At 43.2% G+C, this 20,445-nt stretch overlaps 1 protein-coding gene across 1 annotated transcript in view; it reads left to right on the forward strand.

The window, feature by feature from the left end:
• Nucleotides 1-13,531: 13,531 nt before the first annotated feature.
• LOC117542435 (glypican-5-like) overlaps nt 13,532-20,445 on the forward strand; it is a 73,727-nt gene continuing 66,813 nt past the window's right edge. Inside the window, exon 1 of the mRNA XM_034210092.1 lies at nt 13,532-13,804. Within this exon, the coding sequence (XP_034065983.1) occupies nt 13,627-13,804 (178 nt within the window). The 5' untranslated portion in view covers nt 13,532-13,626. The remainder of the gene's footprint in view (nt 13,805-20,445) is intronic.

A 20,445-nucleotide genomic window follows, 5' to 3' on the forward strand; every position in this document is an offset into this window, starting at 1 on the left:
CCGCAGAGCGAGTCACAATAGTCCGATATATAAGCATGAAGAACAAACAACCACGGCCGGCTTCAAGTTGTGTTTCCTGGATGAACTGACCAGGCAGAGTCCCTGTAGCTAGCTTAACGGATAAGGTAGCAGAGAGACAAGAAGCTAGCAGCAGCAGTCACTTGACAGAGCCGTCACTCAATGTGACCACGCCCTAATTTATGCAAAAACGTTAAGACCTAATATAAATAAAAGGGTCGTGTTAGAAAGCAATTCACTCACAGATCCATAATCATGAAGGTGGAATCTAACTATATCGATAATAAAATGTATGGAGCCAGGGGTAGAAACATGTTTTGTTCTGCTGTAAAATTGGGCATTTTAACATGGGGGTCTATGGAAATTGCTCCTTTCTGCAGCCATCGCCTATCGGCCAATATATGAACTGCAGTGTGTGGCACTTCCGTATTGGCGTCCCGGCTATTCCCCAGAGTTAGCCCCTTGGTTTCATAGTTAGCTTAGCTAAACATCAACCTAGCACTAAAATATATGGATGTTATGTGACAGTGTTTGTGAGAAAAAGTCAGCTGAAATGGTGGCTTAGTTGCCACTGCTTTAGTGTCGACAGCATGTTTGAACGTAAGCAGTAAATGTGGCTGTTTGGCCACTGACGTTGCCATAACAACACCTGCATTTAAATGTGCAACCTCTTTTTGTGACATATGTTTGCATGAAATTATAATTCTTCTGAATGATATTCCTATTGACAGCTAGTTTCTATGCGAACATTATGAGATGGACAGCCAGAGAGAATAAATGAAAAACAGTTATGATATACGATATGACAAAACAAGAATACAGTTTAAGTGATTTATAAAATATCCATAAAGAAAAATCTGTTTACAGTTCTGTTTCATATGGGTGTTGAGAGAGGTATCCATAGATCTCTTAATGTTGCTCTCAAAGTGCACCAGATTGATGCTTTTAACGTCAATATTTAAAATCATCCCGGGGGAGCATGCCCCCGAACCCCCCTAGAGGATGTGAGGTCCACGGTGCTTTCATGCTTATTTACACAATGTGTGCTTATGTTAGGAGAAGATGCAGGAGCAGGCCTCTCAGACGGAGGAGGAGTACCTGAAGGAGGAGAAGATGCAGGAACAGGCCTCTCAGACGGAGGAGGAAGACCTGAAGGAGGAGAAGGAGAAGAAGGAGGAGAAGATGCAGGAGCAGGCCTCTCAGACGGAGGAGGAGTACCTGAAGGAGGAGAAGATGCAGGAGCAGGCCTCTCAGACGGAGGAGGAAGACCTGAAGGAGGAGAAGATGCAGGAGAAGGCCTCACAGACGGAGGAGGAGGACCTGAAGGAGGAGAAGATGCAGGAGCAGGCCTCTCAGACGGAGGAGGAGGACCTGAAGGAGGAGAAGATGCAGGAGCAGGCCTCTCAGACGGAGGAGGAGGACCTGAATGAGGAGAAGATGCAGGAGCAGGCCTCTCAGACGGAGGAGGAGGACCTGAAGGAGGAGCAGAGAGTCTTAACCAATGAGGAGCTGAACATGAAATATGTAAAGCTCCTCAAGTGGTGCCGTAAGACCAAAAGAGAGATGGACGCTTTGTTCAAGGAGAACCGGGATCTCACAGAACCTAAAGAACGTTGTGAGAAAGTAAAGGAGGGAGAGATAGACGCTTTGCTAAAGCAGAACCAGGATCTCACATAACCTAAAGAACCTTGTGAGGAAGTAAAGGAGGGAGAGATAGATGCTTTGCTAGAGGAGAACCTGGATCTCACAGAACCTAAAGAACCTTGTGAGGAAGTAAAGGATGGAGGGATAGACACTTTGCTAGAGGAGAACCAGGATCTCACAGAACCTAAAGAACCTTGTGAGGAAGTAAAGGATGGAGAAATAGACGCTTTGCTAGAGGAGAATCAGGATCTCACAGAACCTAAAGAACCTTGTGAGGAAGCAAAAGACGGAGAGATATACGCTTTGCCAAAGGAGAACCAGGATCTCACAGAACCTAAAGAACCTTGTGAGGAAGTAAAGGATGGAGGGATAGACGCTTTGCTAGAGGAGAACCAGGATCTCACAGAACCTAAAGAACCTTGTGAGGGAGTAAAGGATGGAGAGATAGACGCTTTGCTAAAGGAGAACCGGGATCTCACAGAACCAAAATAACCTTGTGAGGAAGTAAAGGATGGAGGGATAGACGCTTTGCTAGAGGAGAACCAGGATAGCAAAGAACAGAAGGAACCTTGTGAGGATGTAAAGGATGTAGAGATAGACGCTTTGCTAGAGGAGAACCAGGATCTCACAGAACCTAAAGAACCTTGTGAGGAAGTAAAGGATGGAGAGATAGATGCTTTGCTAAAGGAGAACCAGGATCTCACAGAACCTAAAGAACCTTGTGAGGAAGTAAAGGATGGAGAGATAGACGCTTTGCTAGAGGAGAACCAGGATCTCACAGAACCTAAAGAACCTTGTGAGGAAGTAAAGAATAGAGAGATTGAGGCTTTGCTAGAGGAGAACCAGTATCTCACAGAACCTAAAGAACCTTGTGAGGAAGTAAAGGATGGAGAGATAGACGCTTTGCTAAAGAAGAACCAGGATCTCACAGAACCTAAAGAACCTTGTGAGGAAGTAAAGGATGGAGAGATAGATGCTTTGCTAAAGCAGAACCAGGATCTCACAGAACCTAAAGAACCTTGTGAGGAAGTAAAGGATGGAGAGATAGATGCTTTGCTAAAGCAGAACCAGGATCTCACAGAACCGAAAGAACGTTGTGAGGAAGTAAAGAAGGGAGAGATAGATGCTTTGCTAGAGGAGAACCAGGATCTTACAGAACCTTGTGAGGAAATAAAGAATGGAGAGATAGACGCTTTGCTAGAGGAGAACCAGGATCTCACAGAACCGAAAGAACGTTGTGAGAAAGTAAAGAAGGGAGAGATAGATGCTTTGCTAAAGGAGAACCAGGATCTCACAGAACCTAAAGAACCTTGTGATGAAGTAAAGGAGGGAGAGATAGGTGCTTTGCTAAAGGAGAACCAGGATCTCACAGAACCTAAAGAACCTTGTGAGGAAGTAAAGGATGGAGAGATAGACGCTTTGCTAAAGGAGAACCAGGATCTCACAGAACCTAAAGAACCTTGTGAGGAAGTAAAGGAGGGAGAGATAGACGCTTTGCTAAAGGAGAACCAGGATCTCACAGAACCTAAAGAATCTTGTGAGGAAGTAAAGGATGGAGAGATAGATGCTTTGCTAGAGGAGAACCAGGATCTTAAAGAACAGAAGGAACCTTGTGATGAAGTAAAGGATTATATGGAGATTGAGCGGAACGTCTTGAGGGATGACTTGGAGAACCTGAACCTGAGATATGGAAATCTCCTCAAGACGCAGATGAAGCACGAATTAGAGATGGACATCTGGAGAATGGAGAACCAGGATCTGAGAGAACTGAAGGAACCGTTTGCTGAGCACAAGGATGTGGAGATCGTCACTTTGTTGAGGATCAACAGAAAGCTCCATGTGGAGAAAGAGGAGAAGGATCTGGAGATCGCCCGCCTGCGAGAGGAGAACCGGACGCTGAAGCTACAATTTGGGGTGTAGGAGAAGGAGGAAGAGGAGGAGGAAGAGAAGGGGGTTGTGGAGGAAGAGGAGGGGGCTGTGGAGGAAGAGGAGGTTATTAGAACAGTTATTAGAACAGTTATTAGATCAGTTATTAGAGAGGATAAGAAGTCCATTTAAATGAAATGTCATGTCACTGTATCGGGTTCCCCTGTGTCTCAGGGTTCCCCCGCATTGTGACAGGATTTGGGATCATTAAGCGTTCCCAGATTCTGTCCTCATGAAAAAAAGAACACCCCTTCTTTCTGTTCTGTGGGTTCTGATAATAATAAGGTTGCGTGTGTGTGTGTGGGGGGGGGGGGTTAAAGTCCAGGACCATTTGGGGCAGGGGGGTAAGGTGGGAGGCAGGGTGGAGAGGTCAGGGGAGATATGTCAGAGGGGGGGAGGGAGGGAATGTGAATTCATGTTTTTAAAGCTTTCCACTAATCAACTGTTTGCAATGAGAGTTAAAATGGTATTTATATTTATTCTGAAAAGTATTGCAAAAATAAAATAATTATTGAATTTATTGGAAGTGTAATATATTTGTTGTATATTTTTGTTTTTATGTATGATATTTTCTCCTTTATATACAAATATGTTAGTAATCTATTTTATGAAATAAGTGACAGAGCACTGGAGCTCTGTGATTGGATCATCTCGTTATTTTGACGGGACTTTTTCCTTTCTTAAATTGAAGAATTAAAGACTTTTACTTTGAGGTTCTTGATGTTTGCTTTTTTCGTCCTATAATAGAGCCGGGTTATATTCACACACACACACACACACACACACACACACACACACACACACACCACACACACACACACACACACACACACACACACACACACACACACACACACACACACACACACACACACTGAGGACGCTCAGTGGAAAGCATCTGGGTTAGGATGGATTTTTTTCCTACAGGAGAAAGACACAACACATCGCGCAGAAAACCCTGAAGAAGTATCACTGCACCCGCCTGAGGAATGTTCTGATTATGGGAGACCTATGAGACACATGGAGGAGTCTCCACTGCCCGTCACCCCCCCTGTCAACGCCTTTGAGGATACTCTTCATTCATCCCCCAGCTCTCTCTACTCTCCGCTCACCCTTTCACCCTCGCCCACCCCCCTGGAGTTCGATGACCGTATGAAGGCGACACGCAGGGTTGGCAGCATGTCCTTTACCCCCGCCCCTCAACGACGCCCACCAATATCACCGAAGCAGAGATGCACACCATCTCCCCCGGCTTCATCACCATGCCTACCACAATCATCCAAACCAAAACAATACAAGCAAGATGGAAGCAGATTTCCAAACCCCCCTTTCTACAATGTAGCCCTCACCCTGCCCTCCTATGATGAGAGGAGCAGGGTGGTAGGTCCTCCCTCCCCTTCAAAGCCTGATAGGGATGTGTGTGTACAAAACGCTGCAAACTGATATCTGCTGGGTCCAGGCTCAAGGGCGTATGGCACTCCCAACTCTTTCCAGGACATGCCGGGGCCCTGCCTGCCTGTAGCTTTGCCGATATCTGTGTTGATAGGTAATAGATTAAGAGCGGTGAATCATCTTAGAAACAGGAAGCGCTCAAACGTTTGTGTGAGTTTATCTAATTTAGCAGTGATTCCATGTCAGCCACAGCTTGTTACAAAAAACCTGACTGATAGTGTGTTTAACGAACTTAAACTAGCTTTATTAAATGTCAGGTCTTTGGCAGGAAAAACATTTTTAATCAATGATTTTATCACTGAGCACAATCTCGATTTTATGTTTTTAACGGAAACTTGGATTGAACAAAATAACAGTGCAGCTGTTCTTATCGAATCAACCCCTCCCAACTTTAGTTTTATGAGTCAGGAAAGAATGCATAAGAAAGGGGGTGGAGTTGCTATTTTGTTCAATGATTCCCTTCAATGCAGGAAGACATCTTATGGGAACTTTGCTTCTTTTGAATATGTGGCCCTTCAGCTGAAATGCTCCTCTCGAGCTCTGTTCCTAAATATCTATAGACCACCCAAATACTGTGCAAGCTTTTTTGATGATTTTACCGAACTGCTGTCTATAGTGTGTGTAGGAGCCAATTAACTGTGGGTATAAAGGTAGGAACCTATGTGTGTTGGGGAGAGGTTCCGCCGGAAGGCCCATACAGTTTTTGACCACACACGGAGCACACACACATGGAACACACACACAAGGAGCACACACGGAGAACACGCACACACGGAGCACACACACACAAACACGGGATTAATAACAAAGCAAAAGGTATTGTGTAAACCATAAATATCGTGTGGTGAATGAAACAAAGAAACCAGTAAAAAAGGGAAATAAATGGACTATTTCGAACTGGAAACGTTGGTTCTGACTTTTATTCGGCAGCAAACAAGGTGTGCGTCAATTACACCCACCAAGCGGATCCTCAGAGGCTTAAAGCGTTGGCTTAGCCTCTACAATGTGTATTGACTTTGACCGTCTAGTCATTGTTGGTGATTTTAACATCCATGTTTTGTGTTCTTGATAGCTATGGACTGACTCAGCATGTGACGGAGCCCACGCACAATAAGGGGCACACTCTGGACTTAATGATCTCAAAGGGTCTGAATATCTCTAAGGTTGTGGTGACTGATGTTGCACTCTCTGACCATTCCTGTGTTTTCTTTGAGAGCTCTATTTCTGTTCACAAAAATGTTCAAAAAGAGGTAACCACAAAGCGATATTTAACTGAAAACACTAGGGAAATGTTTACTCAGAATTTTTCTTCCACACTTGCCCCTGCTAACATCTCAGTAAATGAGCTCGTAGATCATTTTAATTCAAAAATGTAAAATGTTATAGATGCCATTGCTCCAACTCAGGTAAAGGAAGTGTCTGGCAAGAAAATATCTCCATGGAGAAAGGCATGACCGCGAAAACAGAAAAAAGAGAATGTCGAAAAGCTGAACGCAGGTGGCGAAAAACAAATCTCCAGGTTCACTTTGAAATCTATAAAGAGAGACTTGGCCTTTATAATTTGGAATTGAAAAACGCACGACAGTCTTTCTTCTCTGACATCATTACCAAAAACAAAAACAACGCACGTGCCTTGTTTGCTACCGTCGACAGACAGTGTCAGTAGCCTCTGAATTTCTATCCACCAGGGCATGCAATGATTTTGCCTTCTTCACTGACAAAATTCAGAAAATCAGACAAGCAGTCAGTGCCTCTGCATCAGGTACAGCAAATGTGTTGTCCCTATGTCTACCTAAAATCAATTCAAACACCATGACACAATTCCATCAGATTAATGATAAAAACCTAGAGGACATTATTCAACTTCTGAAATCCTCCTCTTGCTGCCTTGATATTATTCCAACAGGATTTTTCAAAGATGTTTTGCCTTGCATGGCCTCAGATCTACTTCATATAGTAAACAAGTCTCTTCACTCAGGTGTTTTTCCACAGGCCCTGAAAACTGCAGTCATTAAACCGCTCTTAAAAAAGAATAATCTAGATGCTTCAGTAATGAACAATTACAGGCCCATATCAAACCTCCCATTTCTAGGTAAAATCATTGAAAAAGTTGTTTTTCAACAGTTGAGTAATTTCTGGCATTTAAATAACTGTTTGGATGTGTTCCAGTCAGGCTTTCGTCCAAACCACAGCACTGAGACTGCTCTTGTAAAGGTCTTCAATGACATTCACTTAAACACAGACCCCTTTAGACCCTTGCGGTTTATTCTTAAAAATCCTTACGCTTACACACCCCCATAGGCGGCGCGTGAGGCTCAGGTTTGGGAAGGCTAAATAACTTTTTTTACCTGACGCTGCCCGCCTCCGGCGTCTATAGAAATGAAATCAATTCAGTGAAAGCACCGCCTGCTGACCAATCAGAGCTCAGTGTGCGGATTTCAAATCTATCAAGTCATATTACAGGATAAAGGAAACAGTTTAAACTGCCGTATGCAGAGAAGACGCCAACATGTCGCACTTATCATTCATATCACATCATCAATCTGATCATCGATCATATATAATATCATAATATATCATATATTTCCTATCTTGTCAGCTTCTCCAGCCGTATCTGGCCGTGCAACACTTACATTACATTGTCACATAGCCTACTGTATGCAGAAGTATTATTTTAAGCAACACATTAAGTTGACGAAACACTCAACTCAAATGTAATTAAAGTCAGATCCACTCATGTCTTAGATGGGGCAGTGATGTCATAAACCTGTTGTACGCTTTCAAACACTCGGTAGTTTATTTATTTTTTAACCAGTTGTTCTATATTCACCTTGCAGGTGCAACTATGTGGCTTCTAGGCTATCCTGGATTATATGTTTAAGTCATGGATGTTTAAAGTTCATATTTGTCTAATATTAGTTTACTTAGTTCAGATTAAAATATTCTCTTACACTTAGCATTATGAAGTTTGACGCTGTGCTGTTAGTACACTTGTCCCTGTTTGTGATTGGTCAAATGTTGCTAACCCCGCCCCTTTCATGTGAACCGCTCTCAACTGGAGAGAGAAACCCTGGCTTGATTTACCGAGTTGATAACCAGCGTCGTAGGACCGCTTAGCGAGATCTCGTTTGTTAGGGTTAGTTAAGATAACTCAAATATATCCAGAGTATGTTGAACTGGCTTCGTGGTACAGGGCACAGCATAGCGCTGCAGCATAGCTCTAATGTCAAAGACACAAACATTATATTTGTATTTTACCAGGATCAGGATGCGACAAAAATATTTGGGAAGGCTTAGCCTTCCCTAGCCTACAGTACCCGCCGCCCCTGCACACCCCCCATTTTCCCTCTGCTGGTCTATGGCCTTGTAGAGGGTAACGGGTACAGAGTCGCTTAGATAAGCGGGGGAGTGCATCTGACGAAGAGATAGGTTGTTGTGCTCCCTATCTCTGTTTCTTGTCCTATATTTAATAGAACTGCTCGGGTCTTGATAGATTGAGTGGGGAAGTTCATGAGATCTTTTTAGAGGGTTATCAAGAATAACTTTTATCCAATGACCTTTTCCCTCTCTGTCTGCGTCTGTGTATTCTCTTGTTTCGATTAACCCAGCCAAATCTTTTTTGTTGTTTTGTATCTATATCTACGCCGGGATCCGGAGTCGAGGCTGATCCTCTTGCTGTAGTCCTGTGTCTTCGATCCTCTATCCTGAGTTCTGGATTAAGTCGTGGACTTCGGGTCGTGGCTGAACCTGTCTCTGCGGTCCTGCCTTGGGTCTCGTCATGCTGCTTCCCTGATGGCTTCCACAGGATTGTAGCTGACATCCTCGTGGATTCATCTTCTTATTACAGACACATGCATTTCCTAACATTCGGTCTATATGCTGTAAAATGTATTAGCTCTTCGATTTACACACGGCATCTATTGCACGTCTGTCCGTCCTGGGAGAGGGATCCCTCCTCTGTTGCTCTCCCTGAGGTTTCTCCCATTTTTTCCCCTTAAACTATGTATTTTCTCTGGAAGTTTCTCCTTGTACGATGTGAGGGTCTAAGGATAGAGGGTGTCGTTTTTCTCATACTGATATTCTGAACAATCTGTGCTGTTGTATTTGCTGTAAAGTGTCTCTACTGTAGGCTATTTTTATTATATGTACAGCACTTTGGCTCGACCAAAAATCGTTTATAAATGTGCTATATAAATAAAACTTGATTTGATTTGATACATGCTACCACTGGCTCAGATAATGAAGAACAACAAAATAAGTTACCATAGCTATGCAGATGACACACAGATTTACGTAACAATTTCACCAGGAGACTATGCTCCAATTCAAACACTGAGTAAGTGCATTGAACAAATCAATGACTGGATGTGTCAGAACTTTCTCCAATTAAACAAAGATAAAACTGAGGTAATGGTTTTTGGAGCCAAGGCAGAACGTATAAAAGTTAGCGCTGAGCTTCAGTCTGCAATGTTCAAAATAACAGATAGAGCCAGAAATCTAGGTGTAGTCATGGACTCTGACCTGAGTTTCAACAGTCACATTAAAACAGTTACTAAATCAGCCTACTATCACCTAAAGAATATATCTAGGATTAAAAGACTAATGTCACAGCAGGATTTGGAAAAACTTGTCCATGCTTTTATCTTCAGTAGACTGGACTACTGTAATGGTGTCTTCACAGGTCTCACTAAAAAATCTATTAGAAAGCTGCAGCTGATTCAGAACGCCGCTGCTCGAGTCCTCACTGACACTAAGAAAGTGGATCACATCACTCCTGTTCTGAAGTCTTTACACTGGCTTCCTGTGTGTCAAAGAATAGATTTCAAAATACTGCTGCTGGTTTATAAAGCACTGAATGGTTTAGGCCCAAAATACATTTCTGACCTCCTGCTAAATTATGAACCATCCAGATCTCTCAGGTCTTCAGGGACTGGTCAGCTTTCTGTCCCCAGAGTCAGAACTAAACATGGTAAAGCAACGTTCAGTTATCATGCTCCAAATATCTTGAACAAACTCCCAGAAAGCTGCAGGTCCGCTGCAACTCTGACTACTTTTAAATCCAGGCTGAAGACTTTTCTTTTTGTCGCTGCTTTTAATTGAACTATTCATATCTTAGACTGCACTGTAACTTTTATCCATGTATTTTTTCTTTTAATGTTTATTTTATTAGCTTTTCTTTTTAATGACTGATTTTAAATGCCATTTTCTTAATGTCTTTCATTTTTTGTAAAGCACTTTTAATTGCCTTGTGTTGAAAAGCGCTATATAAATAAACTTGCTTTGCCTTGCCTTGCCTTACTGGTTTTCTCTTTGTTTCCTCTCTGAAAACCACACCTGAACATCAGCGGGAGAGGACTCTTTAAAGTAGAGACACTACATACTGATATACACCTGAACATCAACAGGAGAGGACTCTTTAAAGTAGAGACACTAGATACTGATATACACATGAACATCAGCAGGAGAGGACTCTTTAAAGCAGAGACACTACATACTGATATACACCTAAACATCAGCAGGAGAGGACTCTTTAAAGTAGAGACACTACATACTGATATACACCTGAACATCAGCGGGAGAGGACTCTTTAAAGTAGAGACACTACATACTGATATACACCTGAAAATCAGCAGGAGAGGACTCTTTAAAGTAGAGACACTACATACTGATATACACCTGAACATCAGCAGGAGAGGACTCTTTAAAGTAGAGACAACTACATACTGATATACACCTGAACATCAGCAGGAGAGGACTCTTTAAAGTAGAGACACTACATACTGATATACACCTGAACATCAGCAGGAGAGGACTCTTTAAAGTAGAGACACTACATACTGATATACACCTGAACATCAGCGGGAGAGGACTCTTTAAAGTAGAGACACTACATACTGATATACACCTGAACATCAGCAGGAGAGGACTCTTTAAAGTAGAGACACTACATACTGATATACACATGAACATCAGCAGGAGAGGACTCTTTAAAGTAGAGACACTACGTACTGATATACACCTGAACATCAGCAGGAGAGGACTCTTTAAAGTAGAGACACTACATACTGATATACACCTGAACATCAGCAGGAGAGGACTCTTTAAAGTGAGACACTACATACTGATATACACCTGAACATCAGCAGGAGAGGACTCTTTAAAGTAGAGACACTACATACTGATATACACCTGAACATCAACAGGAGAGGACTCTTTAAAGTAGAGACACTACATACTGATATACACCTGAACATCAGCAGGAGAGGACTCTTTAAAGTGAGACACTACACACTGATATACACCTGAACATCAGCAGGAGAGGACTCTTTAAAGTACACATTATGATACGTTCAGGTTCTTTTTTTGTAAAAATCTGTATTGGTTGAAGGTAAATTACAACGTTGTCGTGATGCGTTCACATCCAGTGGGACATTTGAATGAATCCAGGTGTTTTAAAGAGGTCATTATGAAACCAGTATGCTGACACTATTTAAAGAGGCTTAGGGTTGTTACCGTGGCATTGAGTCTTTAAAGAGGAATTTAGAGTTTGTCTTAATTACTAAATGTCTTACACGCACACACACATACACACCACCCACATACACACACACACACACACACACACACACACACACACACACACACACACACACACACACACACACACACACACACACACACACACACACACACACACACACACACACACACACACACACACACACACACACACACACACACACAGACGCTCCTCCGTGCCGATGACCGCTTGCGTAAACAAATTATAATAAACACATTTAAAAAGTGGGGGGGACATGACAGCTCCACCTTTACATTTATGCATGTTCTGACATACAAGGAGTTGAGCGGGATTCGAAACAAGCTCGCAGGGTGTATTTCGGCTACTTCACGGTTATCAAATGGCGCGTTTCCACTGCAGGCCTCGCCTGATTTGGTTTGGCCTTATTAGGCCCGGCTCACAAAATGCTGCGCTTCCATTACAGTTTAGGAACTGGGGCAGTAACTATAGTAACGCAGTGTAGGCGGAGCCGTGACGTCATCTTCAATGAGAGCCCCAGAAAAACAACATCATCCGTTAGCTCTTAGCACTCAGAGCTCACAGCTCTTCATATTTGTTCAGAAACTAGACAAAAGTACAAGTACAAACCACAGACTGCCTGTGTCATGGCGAATACAGTCGCTGGTTTATTTATGTCTGTATAGGCCGTTGTTGTGAGTGTGGACGGTCGGAGCATATATAACGTTAGCTTAGCCAAGCTCCATTTAGAAAACACGCATTTTAAAAGGGTTTTTCGCCTGCCGTCTGTCTGCAGACTTGTCAAAGCATTAATTTATGGTTTTTACTACCCGGTATCAGTATGTTGTTACTTCGGCATCATTTTGAAACGTGTATTACAATTAAATCACGGTCAAATATGTTAATCTTGTTGTAATGTAATGTAGTTGTAGCCCCCTTGCCAGCGATTCTCTCTCTCGTTTAGCATACTCAGCCCGACTCAGCCTGGTTGTTCCTGGCCCTCGAACCACGATTTAGTCGGGCCAGAAAAAAGGTGAAAAAGTAGCCCTGGGCCAAAACTAGGCCAAGTGGAAACGCAACCAAAAACGGGCTCGGCACGCTTAAAGGGAGCCGCGCTGTCTTTATCAGATTGCGGGTTGACATTGCACAGAGCCTCTCACGTCAGAGCTTCATAGGTGTGCCTGGCTAACAAAGTAAATAACAAAGTAAGCACTGACTGCACCCCTTAATGGGATGTATCTATTCAGCGAAACGTCAATAAGGTGCAACTTGAGCGCTAGCTACTTTGTCTGGGACCTACCTAACGCCAGTTTAATGGCTTCTTGGTAGAAGTAATGTCGTATTAGGTTTTTGTCCAAATTGTACCGTAAGCAAAGGTAAACTAACGTTCCTGAAACTGAAGGCACTGGCACATGTGTTCCTGCCGTAGCTTACTGTTAACAAGTTACTTTAGCCATGTAGTATGAGTTTGTGTTGACAAAATCTCATTTTATTAGATTATATTGTGGTTCTTTTTTCCAGGAGCTGTTAAAATGCCTCTGCTATGATCCAAAAAGACCAGCAGGTGGCGCCCACGTTTCACTATTAAACAGTGTTTCCTTAAATCCCACTTCACTCACAACTATCAGTCATGTTTAATGTACAATATCTGCAAAGGTTATCTATGAAAACCATGACGACATGTTTCTTTAAGTCCATAACTAAGTATACATTGGAATTACTTTAATTCCATATCATTGTTATTGGCATTATCTTATTGCTCGTTTTCTTATCTGTAATAAGTTATTGTTATGTTGGCAGCTGCGGTACAGGAAACGCGTTTTCAAACTACAGGGTATTTGTAAGTATATTGAGTTCACATTTCAATTAAGATGGCTAATTGGGCTAAAGTGAGTGAGAGTCAGAGAGGGGAGGGGACTGAGCCTGACGGTGGGCTCCAGACAGACATAGTGGCTGCAGATGAAGTTTTTCAGTCACACTGCACCGTGGGACTTTTAGGAATTCATATTAACCAGCCAGACTTTCTATCTCCTCACTGACATGTTGCGATGTTCCGTGCAGCCTTACAAAACGCGGACTTGCTGTGGGTAATTTTGTTGTATTGTGTTTTCCTCCCGGACCCTGGCTGTGGATCAGCCGATGCGGACAGCTGTCATGAGGTGAAGACAGCCTACATGATGCGACAGATAGGCGCGGTGGAGCTGGTCCCAGACCGGCCGGGAGCAGGTCAGTGAGTCCCGCTGCAGACACCCGGTGGAAACACTGTAGGAGAAACAGCAAATCTTAATAACAAACTTTTGAGTGTATACACATTGTTCTACTTTCGAGTTCGTTTTTATTACAAAATAACATATTATTCCCTTAATAGAAATATCTGACAAGTATTAGGCTATATTTACTCTGCTGATGAACATTTTAAATGAAAAATATGATGAGTTTATAAATCACAATGTAGTGGTAGGCCCCTATTCATTAATTAACATGAACGTCCACATTATAAACTATATGTAATTAATCATAAATTGATACAAAAAGATGGCTGCTTTTGATTTGAATAGATGTATTTTGCTGATTTCCTATTTATAATATCGTATTAAATGACCTACAATTCTGTATTTTTACCAAGTATTCCTTAATAAAGTGAATTATCCAATGTATTCCTTCAAACCTGGAAATATATAAGCCCTACTACACACACTGCAATAAATATAACAAAGAATGCTATACATATTGAGTGTAAACCTGCTGTTCAGTACTTGCAGATTAATGTAGTTTAGCTGAACTTTTCTTATAATCACTATATTTTCTGTATGTATTCTCTTTTTGATGTCTTAAATACAAGTAACAAAACTCAGTGTTAAATCAAAGTCTGATTTGTATCTCTCCAGCTTTGACATGTTGTAATACTTAATATGCATGGTTTGAAGTCATAGCTTTAGAAATGTGAAATATAAGGGATCTAAACTATACAGCATAGGCCAACGCTTCTGAGGGAGGGAAGCTATTTATGTTGCAAACTTGCCTTAAACATCAGTAGCACTTAAACAACTCTTGAAAGCATACTCGGCTATAAGTGGTGGTGTTAAAGATGCTGTATTTCGAAATGCTCATGTGAGATTTAGCCTGGCTCATAAGAGTCTCTTTGCATATTATTACAGTCCTGCATTGAGTGAACAACCACTTCTAAATTGCTGAAAACTACATCAACATGTTTAATGTAACTGCACCCAGAAAAGTGATCCCATGGAGTCACTTTGTTGCCAGTAATTTCAGATTTCCAGAGTGAAGTGGAGACAAGTGGAGGATGATACGGGTCTCAGGTTAACAAGCTTCATTTTATTCTAATCTTGACATCACATAAACGGTCTCCTTGTCATAATTATACAGTTCATGGACATGCATATGAATCAGATATTGTATAATCAGCAGACAGGAGAACATTTCTACCAGACATCAGTCAATAAGCTGTAACTGAATGTAAAATCGTTACTGTATCTGTAAAACCATGTGTGTGTTTCTGCAGGAACTGATAACTTGATATTAGCTTGTGATTGTTAACAGCTAGTTAACGATACATGGTGGTGACCTCTTCATTTTCAGGCTGAGATGTTTGCTTATTATAGATGATTTTAACAGTAGAATCTTGACACATCATCCCTCCTCATCACAGTCCATCAATCTAGTGTGGCCATGCATGAATGAATGGGGAAGAGATGTCATTGTAACTGTATTATAATCTCTTTCAGGGACATATCCACATTAGTGCTCTTGGGTCAAATACTAGGTTGGGCTTTTGTTCCAAAATAATAACTTAAAAAGAGAAGGATGGAGAAACATTTTGAAATCCTCCTTAACCTCCTCAAACAGGGGTGTCCAAACTTTTTTCTCCGAAGGCCACATATAATAATAATAATATATTTATTTGGTAGCGCTTTTACAGGTGCTCAAAGACACTTTACAGATATAGTGAATAGAAAAGAACAACAAATAAATATATATAAAGTCAAATTAAAATCAAACAATACAAAAACAATCACACATTAAAAGCCAGATAGAAGAGGTGAGTTTCTGTAAGTTTTTTGAAAGTGGTGAGGTCAGTGCAGTCTCTGATGGGTTGTGGGAGTGAGTTCCAGAGGGAGGGGGCAGCGACGGAGAAGGCTCTGTCCCCCCAGGTCCGGTGATTGATGCGTGTGGGGATGGATAGGAGGTTGGCTTCTGATGAGCGGAGGCAGCGGGAAGGGGTGTGGTGGTGCAGCAGGTCTGTGAGGTAGGGGGGGGGGGCTGGTTGTTGAGGGCTTTGTGAGTAATGAGGAGTAATAGGGCTGGCCCACTTACTAGAGGAGAGGTATATTGCCTCATAAGTTCAGTTATAAGATAGTAAAATCAATCAAATGTAGGCAAATTATGCTTTATACTTGAATATGTTTAAAAGGTCCCATGACATTGCCATTTCTACTGATCATAATTCCATTGTTGAGGTCTACTAGAATATATTTGCATTGTTCAATGTTCCAAACTCACATTGGTTTATCATACAGAATCTCTGGATAGTAATATTAATAATAATAATAATGCATTTTATTTATATAGCGCTTTTCACAACTCAAAGACGCTTTACAGTATGAGGGAGGGTAGACAAACAAGGACAGGCAAACAAGTATAAAAAATAAAAAGGCAGTCAAGAGGAAGTTGATTGAGAGGGGGGGGGGGGGGGCTTATGGGTAGACAGAGTTGAAAAGATGTGTTTTGAGGCGGGACTGAAAGACTGTGAGGGACTCAGAGTCACGGAGATCTTGGGGTAGGGAATTCCAGAGCCTAGGCGCTGCCACTGAGAATGCTCTGTCCCCAAAGCTGCAGAATGTGGCTGTGGGAATGGATAGAAGTCCGGCTGCGGTGGATCTGAGGGACCGTGGGGGTTGATAAGGAGTGAGAAGGTTTGTGAGATAAGGGGGGGCCAGATGGTGGAGTGCTTTGTAGGTGAGGACCAGAATTTTGTAGTTGATGCGATGGGAGACAGGAAGCCAGTGGAGGTCTTTGAGGACTGGGGTGATGTGATGCCATGATTTGGTATGCGTGAGGAGACGTGCAGCTGCATTTTGAACCCGTTGGAGTCTGTTGAGGGATGTAGTGCTGTAAAGCCGTTGTGTCCTTGGGCAAGACACTTCACCTGAACTTGCTCCTGTGGGTATTGTCCACAGTACATGACCATTGCATGTATGATATGTGTAATGTGTATTTGTAAAGCGCTTTGAGCATCTGGAAAAGCGCTATAATAAATGTAAGGAATTATTATTATTATTAAGACCAGGTTTTTTGAGGATTGGAGTAACGGCAGCAGTTTTGAGAGCAGAGGGGACGGTTCCATGGGACAGCGAGGAGTTGAAAAGGTTAGCAAGATAGGCGCAGAGGACGGGGAGGCAGGACTTCAGGAGAGGAGTGGGTAGAGGGTCAAGGGAGCAGGTTGTGGGATTTGAGGAACCGATCAGATGGAGTATTTCAAGTGGGGTAACCAGGTTGAACTGGGAGAGGCGGCGCTGGGGAGGAATCAGGAGGTCAAGGGAGATGGGGGGAGCAATGGTAGCGGTGGAGGTTGGGGGAGATGCTTGTATATCAGATGGAGCTGAGAAGGAGTGGTTAATGGCGTTCATTTTGTCTGCGAAAAACTGGAGGAATGAGCTGCAAGTAGCGGAAGTAGAAGTAGGGAGGTTATCAGCACGGGCTTTGAAGAGCTTGTTAACTGTGGAGAAGAGAGTCCTGGGGTTACGGGAGGGGTCAGTGAAGATGTTGGAGAGGTAGGCAGATTTAGCGGCAATAAGAGCATCTTTGTATGCATTGAGATGGAGTTTGTAGCTTATGTAATGGACTGTGAGGGATGATTTCTTTGAAAGACGTTCTAGTTGGCGGCCTCGCTGCTTCATTTTACGCAGTGCGGGTGTGAACCAGGGTGAGGAGGTCTTGAAAGTAACAGTTTTATTTTTGAGGGGGGCTAAAGTGTTGAGGGAGGTGAGTAGGGTGGAGTTGAGGTGTTTGAGCAGATCATCAGGTGAGCTGAGGGTTGCGTCCAGGGGGAGATTAGACGATAGCAGTTCGGAGAGATGGTTATGGTCAATGGAGTGTAGATTACGGAAGGTGATGTTTCTGGGTGGGCAGGGGTTTCGGGAGGGGGGGGCAATGGTGAATTGTATGAGTTTGTGGTCGGAGAGGGGAAATGGGCAAGGGATGGAGGTCAATCACTGGGAGGTTGGTAGAGCAGACGAGATCAAGAATGTGTCCTTTGTCATGGGTGGGGAAGGTGACATGTTGGGTGATAGAGAAATTGTCCAGTAGGGTTGTGAATTCGGATGCCAGCTTGCAGGTGGGTGAGTCAATGTGAATGTTGAGGTCACCAAGTAGTAACAGACGTTGAGAGAGGGATGAGGCAAGTGTGAGGAATTCAGTGAAATCGGAGAGGAAGGAGGGATGAGGTTTAGGAGGCCGGTAGATGAGGATGACTGTCAGAGAGGGAGGGGCTTTGAAGGCAATGAATTCAAAGGATGTTCTGATTGTGGATCACAGCAAGGCCACCACCACGGCGGGAGGGGCGGGGTTTAGTGATGTATTTAAAGCCAGGGGGGGATGTTTGGTTGAGGGAGAAGAAGTCATCGGGCTGTTGCCAGGTTTCGGTAAGCAGAAGGAAATCAAGGGATTTTTCCAAGATTAGTTCATGGAGGATGAGGGCTTTCTTGTTGAGTGATCGGATGTTAAGGAGGGCAATGTTAGTTGAGTGGGAGGGGCGTGGTGTGGTCACAGGCTGAAGAGGTAAGAGGTTGTCCAGGTTGACAGTGTGGGGAGGAATGTGAGATGGGGGGGAGGAGCGGAGAGGAGGTGGAAGGAAGTGTGTTATTATCAGTTGTTGGTGGTTGAGGGCGGTGGAATCCACTCCAGGTATTTGGGCCAGCTCTGAGCAGAAGGCAGTGGAATCCACTACAGGTATTTGGGCCAGCTCTGAGCAGAGGGCAGTGGGATCCACTCCAGGTTTTCGTTACAGCCGGGATTGTAACGGACCAGTGGTGGGTGTATAATATGGAGTAATAAGTGCGCTCAGACGACCTGACAGTTGTGGGACATGGCGGTTAGTTGACCAGATAGATGTTATAGATGATTTTCCGGACTGGGAGTAAACAAATCTGCGTTTGGAACCTCTATGGACATACCTCGGTCTGCGTAGAAGCCCGAGGCAATTGATGACAGACAAGCTTAGATGAAGCGCAGAAAAGTTATTGAGATTAAAAAGTTGGGAGACAGAGTATCGTAACATCGTAGTGCCGCGGTAGGATGCTAGCGTTAGCACAACGCTGGCTATGGTTGTAGACCAGCGGCGCTGAAAGTGGAGCTGTTGGCAACCGTCAGACAGGATGAGAGGTCAGTTGCAGGCTGTCATTTACAGCAGATGGGGGGACCGGCAGGAGCGGGAGGTTTAAAGAACCAGAGTCAGGGCCCACGGGGAGGGGCAGGACGAAGAGTGGGGCTGGTTATTTGATGGATGGAGCAGCGTTAGCAGGTGGGCTACAATGGCAGGTGTAGCAGGGTAGAAAACCAAAGCGTCCGTCAAAAATGGCAATCGGGTGTAACAAATATGTCCAGATCAGAACACAATTAAGCCACAGAATAGTTAGAAAACTATAGCAGTAGAAAGTGGTCAGAAACTCTTAGATTAACACAAAGAAAGACGAGATTTTCAGACAGAGAAGCGGCGAACAGTCAGCGCCAGCGTCCTCTCACGCCGTTAAAGTGAAGAATGATAGTAGGATATGTATTCACTCTGTCCTAAACGGCTTGTGGGAGCTCCTGCCCTCCCCTCTCTATGAGCCCACTGTACTCTGATTGGTCAGCTCACCCACTCTGTTCTGATGAGTCCACCACCGTTACACCTAACATCAGTGATTACGTTTTACAATGGCGGTTGTTAGCAACCAGAAAATGACACCAGTAATGACAAACAGATGAGAATGCTGCGTGCTGGGTCTGGGTGGCGTGTTGGCGGGACGTTGCGGGGCTCGCTGCTCCGCCCTTTGAGGCTCGAGGAGCGGACAGTGTGAGCTGGATTACTGGTGTTGTTTCCTGGTTGCTGCGTGGGGTCTGCGAGTCCGTGGATCCGCGGCTGAGAAAATATAAGGGTGACTGAGTGTGTGTGTGAGGAGCCGTTACGTCACTATGACCAGGAAGAAAAAAATGGAAAAAGAGAAATCTCCAACGAGGCATTCTCGGGCAGCATAGACAGTTATTTTCTGTGTTAGAGTTTTACTAGCTACAGGGTGTACTTTGAGGGTTTGTGACATACAGTAACACACAAGTGGACGGGTAATAACCAGAAAAGCATGTCATGGGACCTTTAAGAAAAAACAGCCAACATCACAACTCTCCAGAGGGTTTCATTTATTTAGTTTGCAGCTCATTCCTTAAAACAGAAGCCTCAGATTGCTCATAAGAGGAAATATGAAGGGTAGCCTATATTTTGAGCTGGTTATAGAAATAAGTTATTGGGCTTTTTTTATCAACTTAGATTTGTTAGAAAATGTTTTCAACTTTAATTGATGGAATTCATTTGAAAGTGGGCTTATTAACACATGAATACTGTGTAATATATGTTTACATATATTTTTAAGAAGTACAAGACAAGCAAAAGTTTCATTTGTGGGCCATATTTCATTATACTTTTTGAATTAGCTGAGGGCCAATTCAAAATGGCTTGCAGGACAGCATTTGGACCCCGGGCCGTAGTTTGGACACCCCTGTCCTAAAATCAGTTTATGAATAATTGAGCTTGAGGTCACATTAACTTACTGACCTTCCACATACAAATGTTCAACATTTAACACACGAGACAG

The sequence above is a fragment of the Gymnodraco acuticeps genome, unplaced genomic scaffold, assembly GCF_902827175.1.
Source record: "Gymnodraco acuticeps unplaced genomic scaffold, fGymAcu1.1, whole genome shotgun sequence".
NCBI classification, from domain to species: domain Eukaryota; kingdom Metazoa; phylum Chordata; class Actinopteri; order Perciformes; family Bathydraconidae; genus Gymnodraco; species Gymnodraco acuticeps.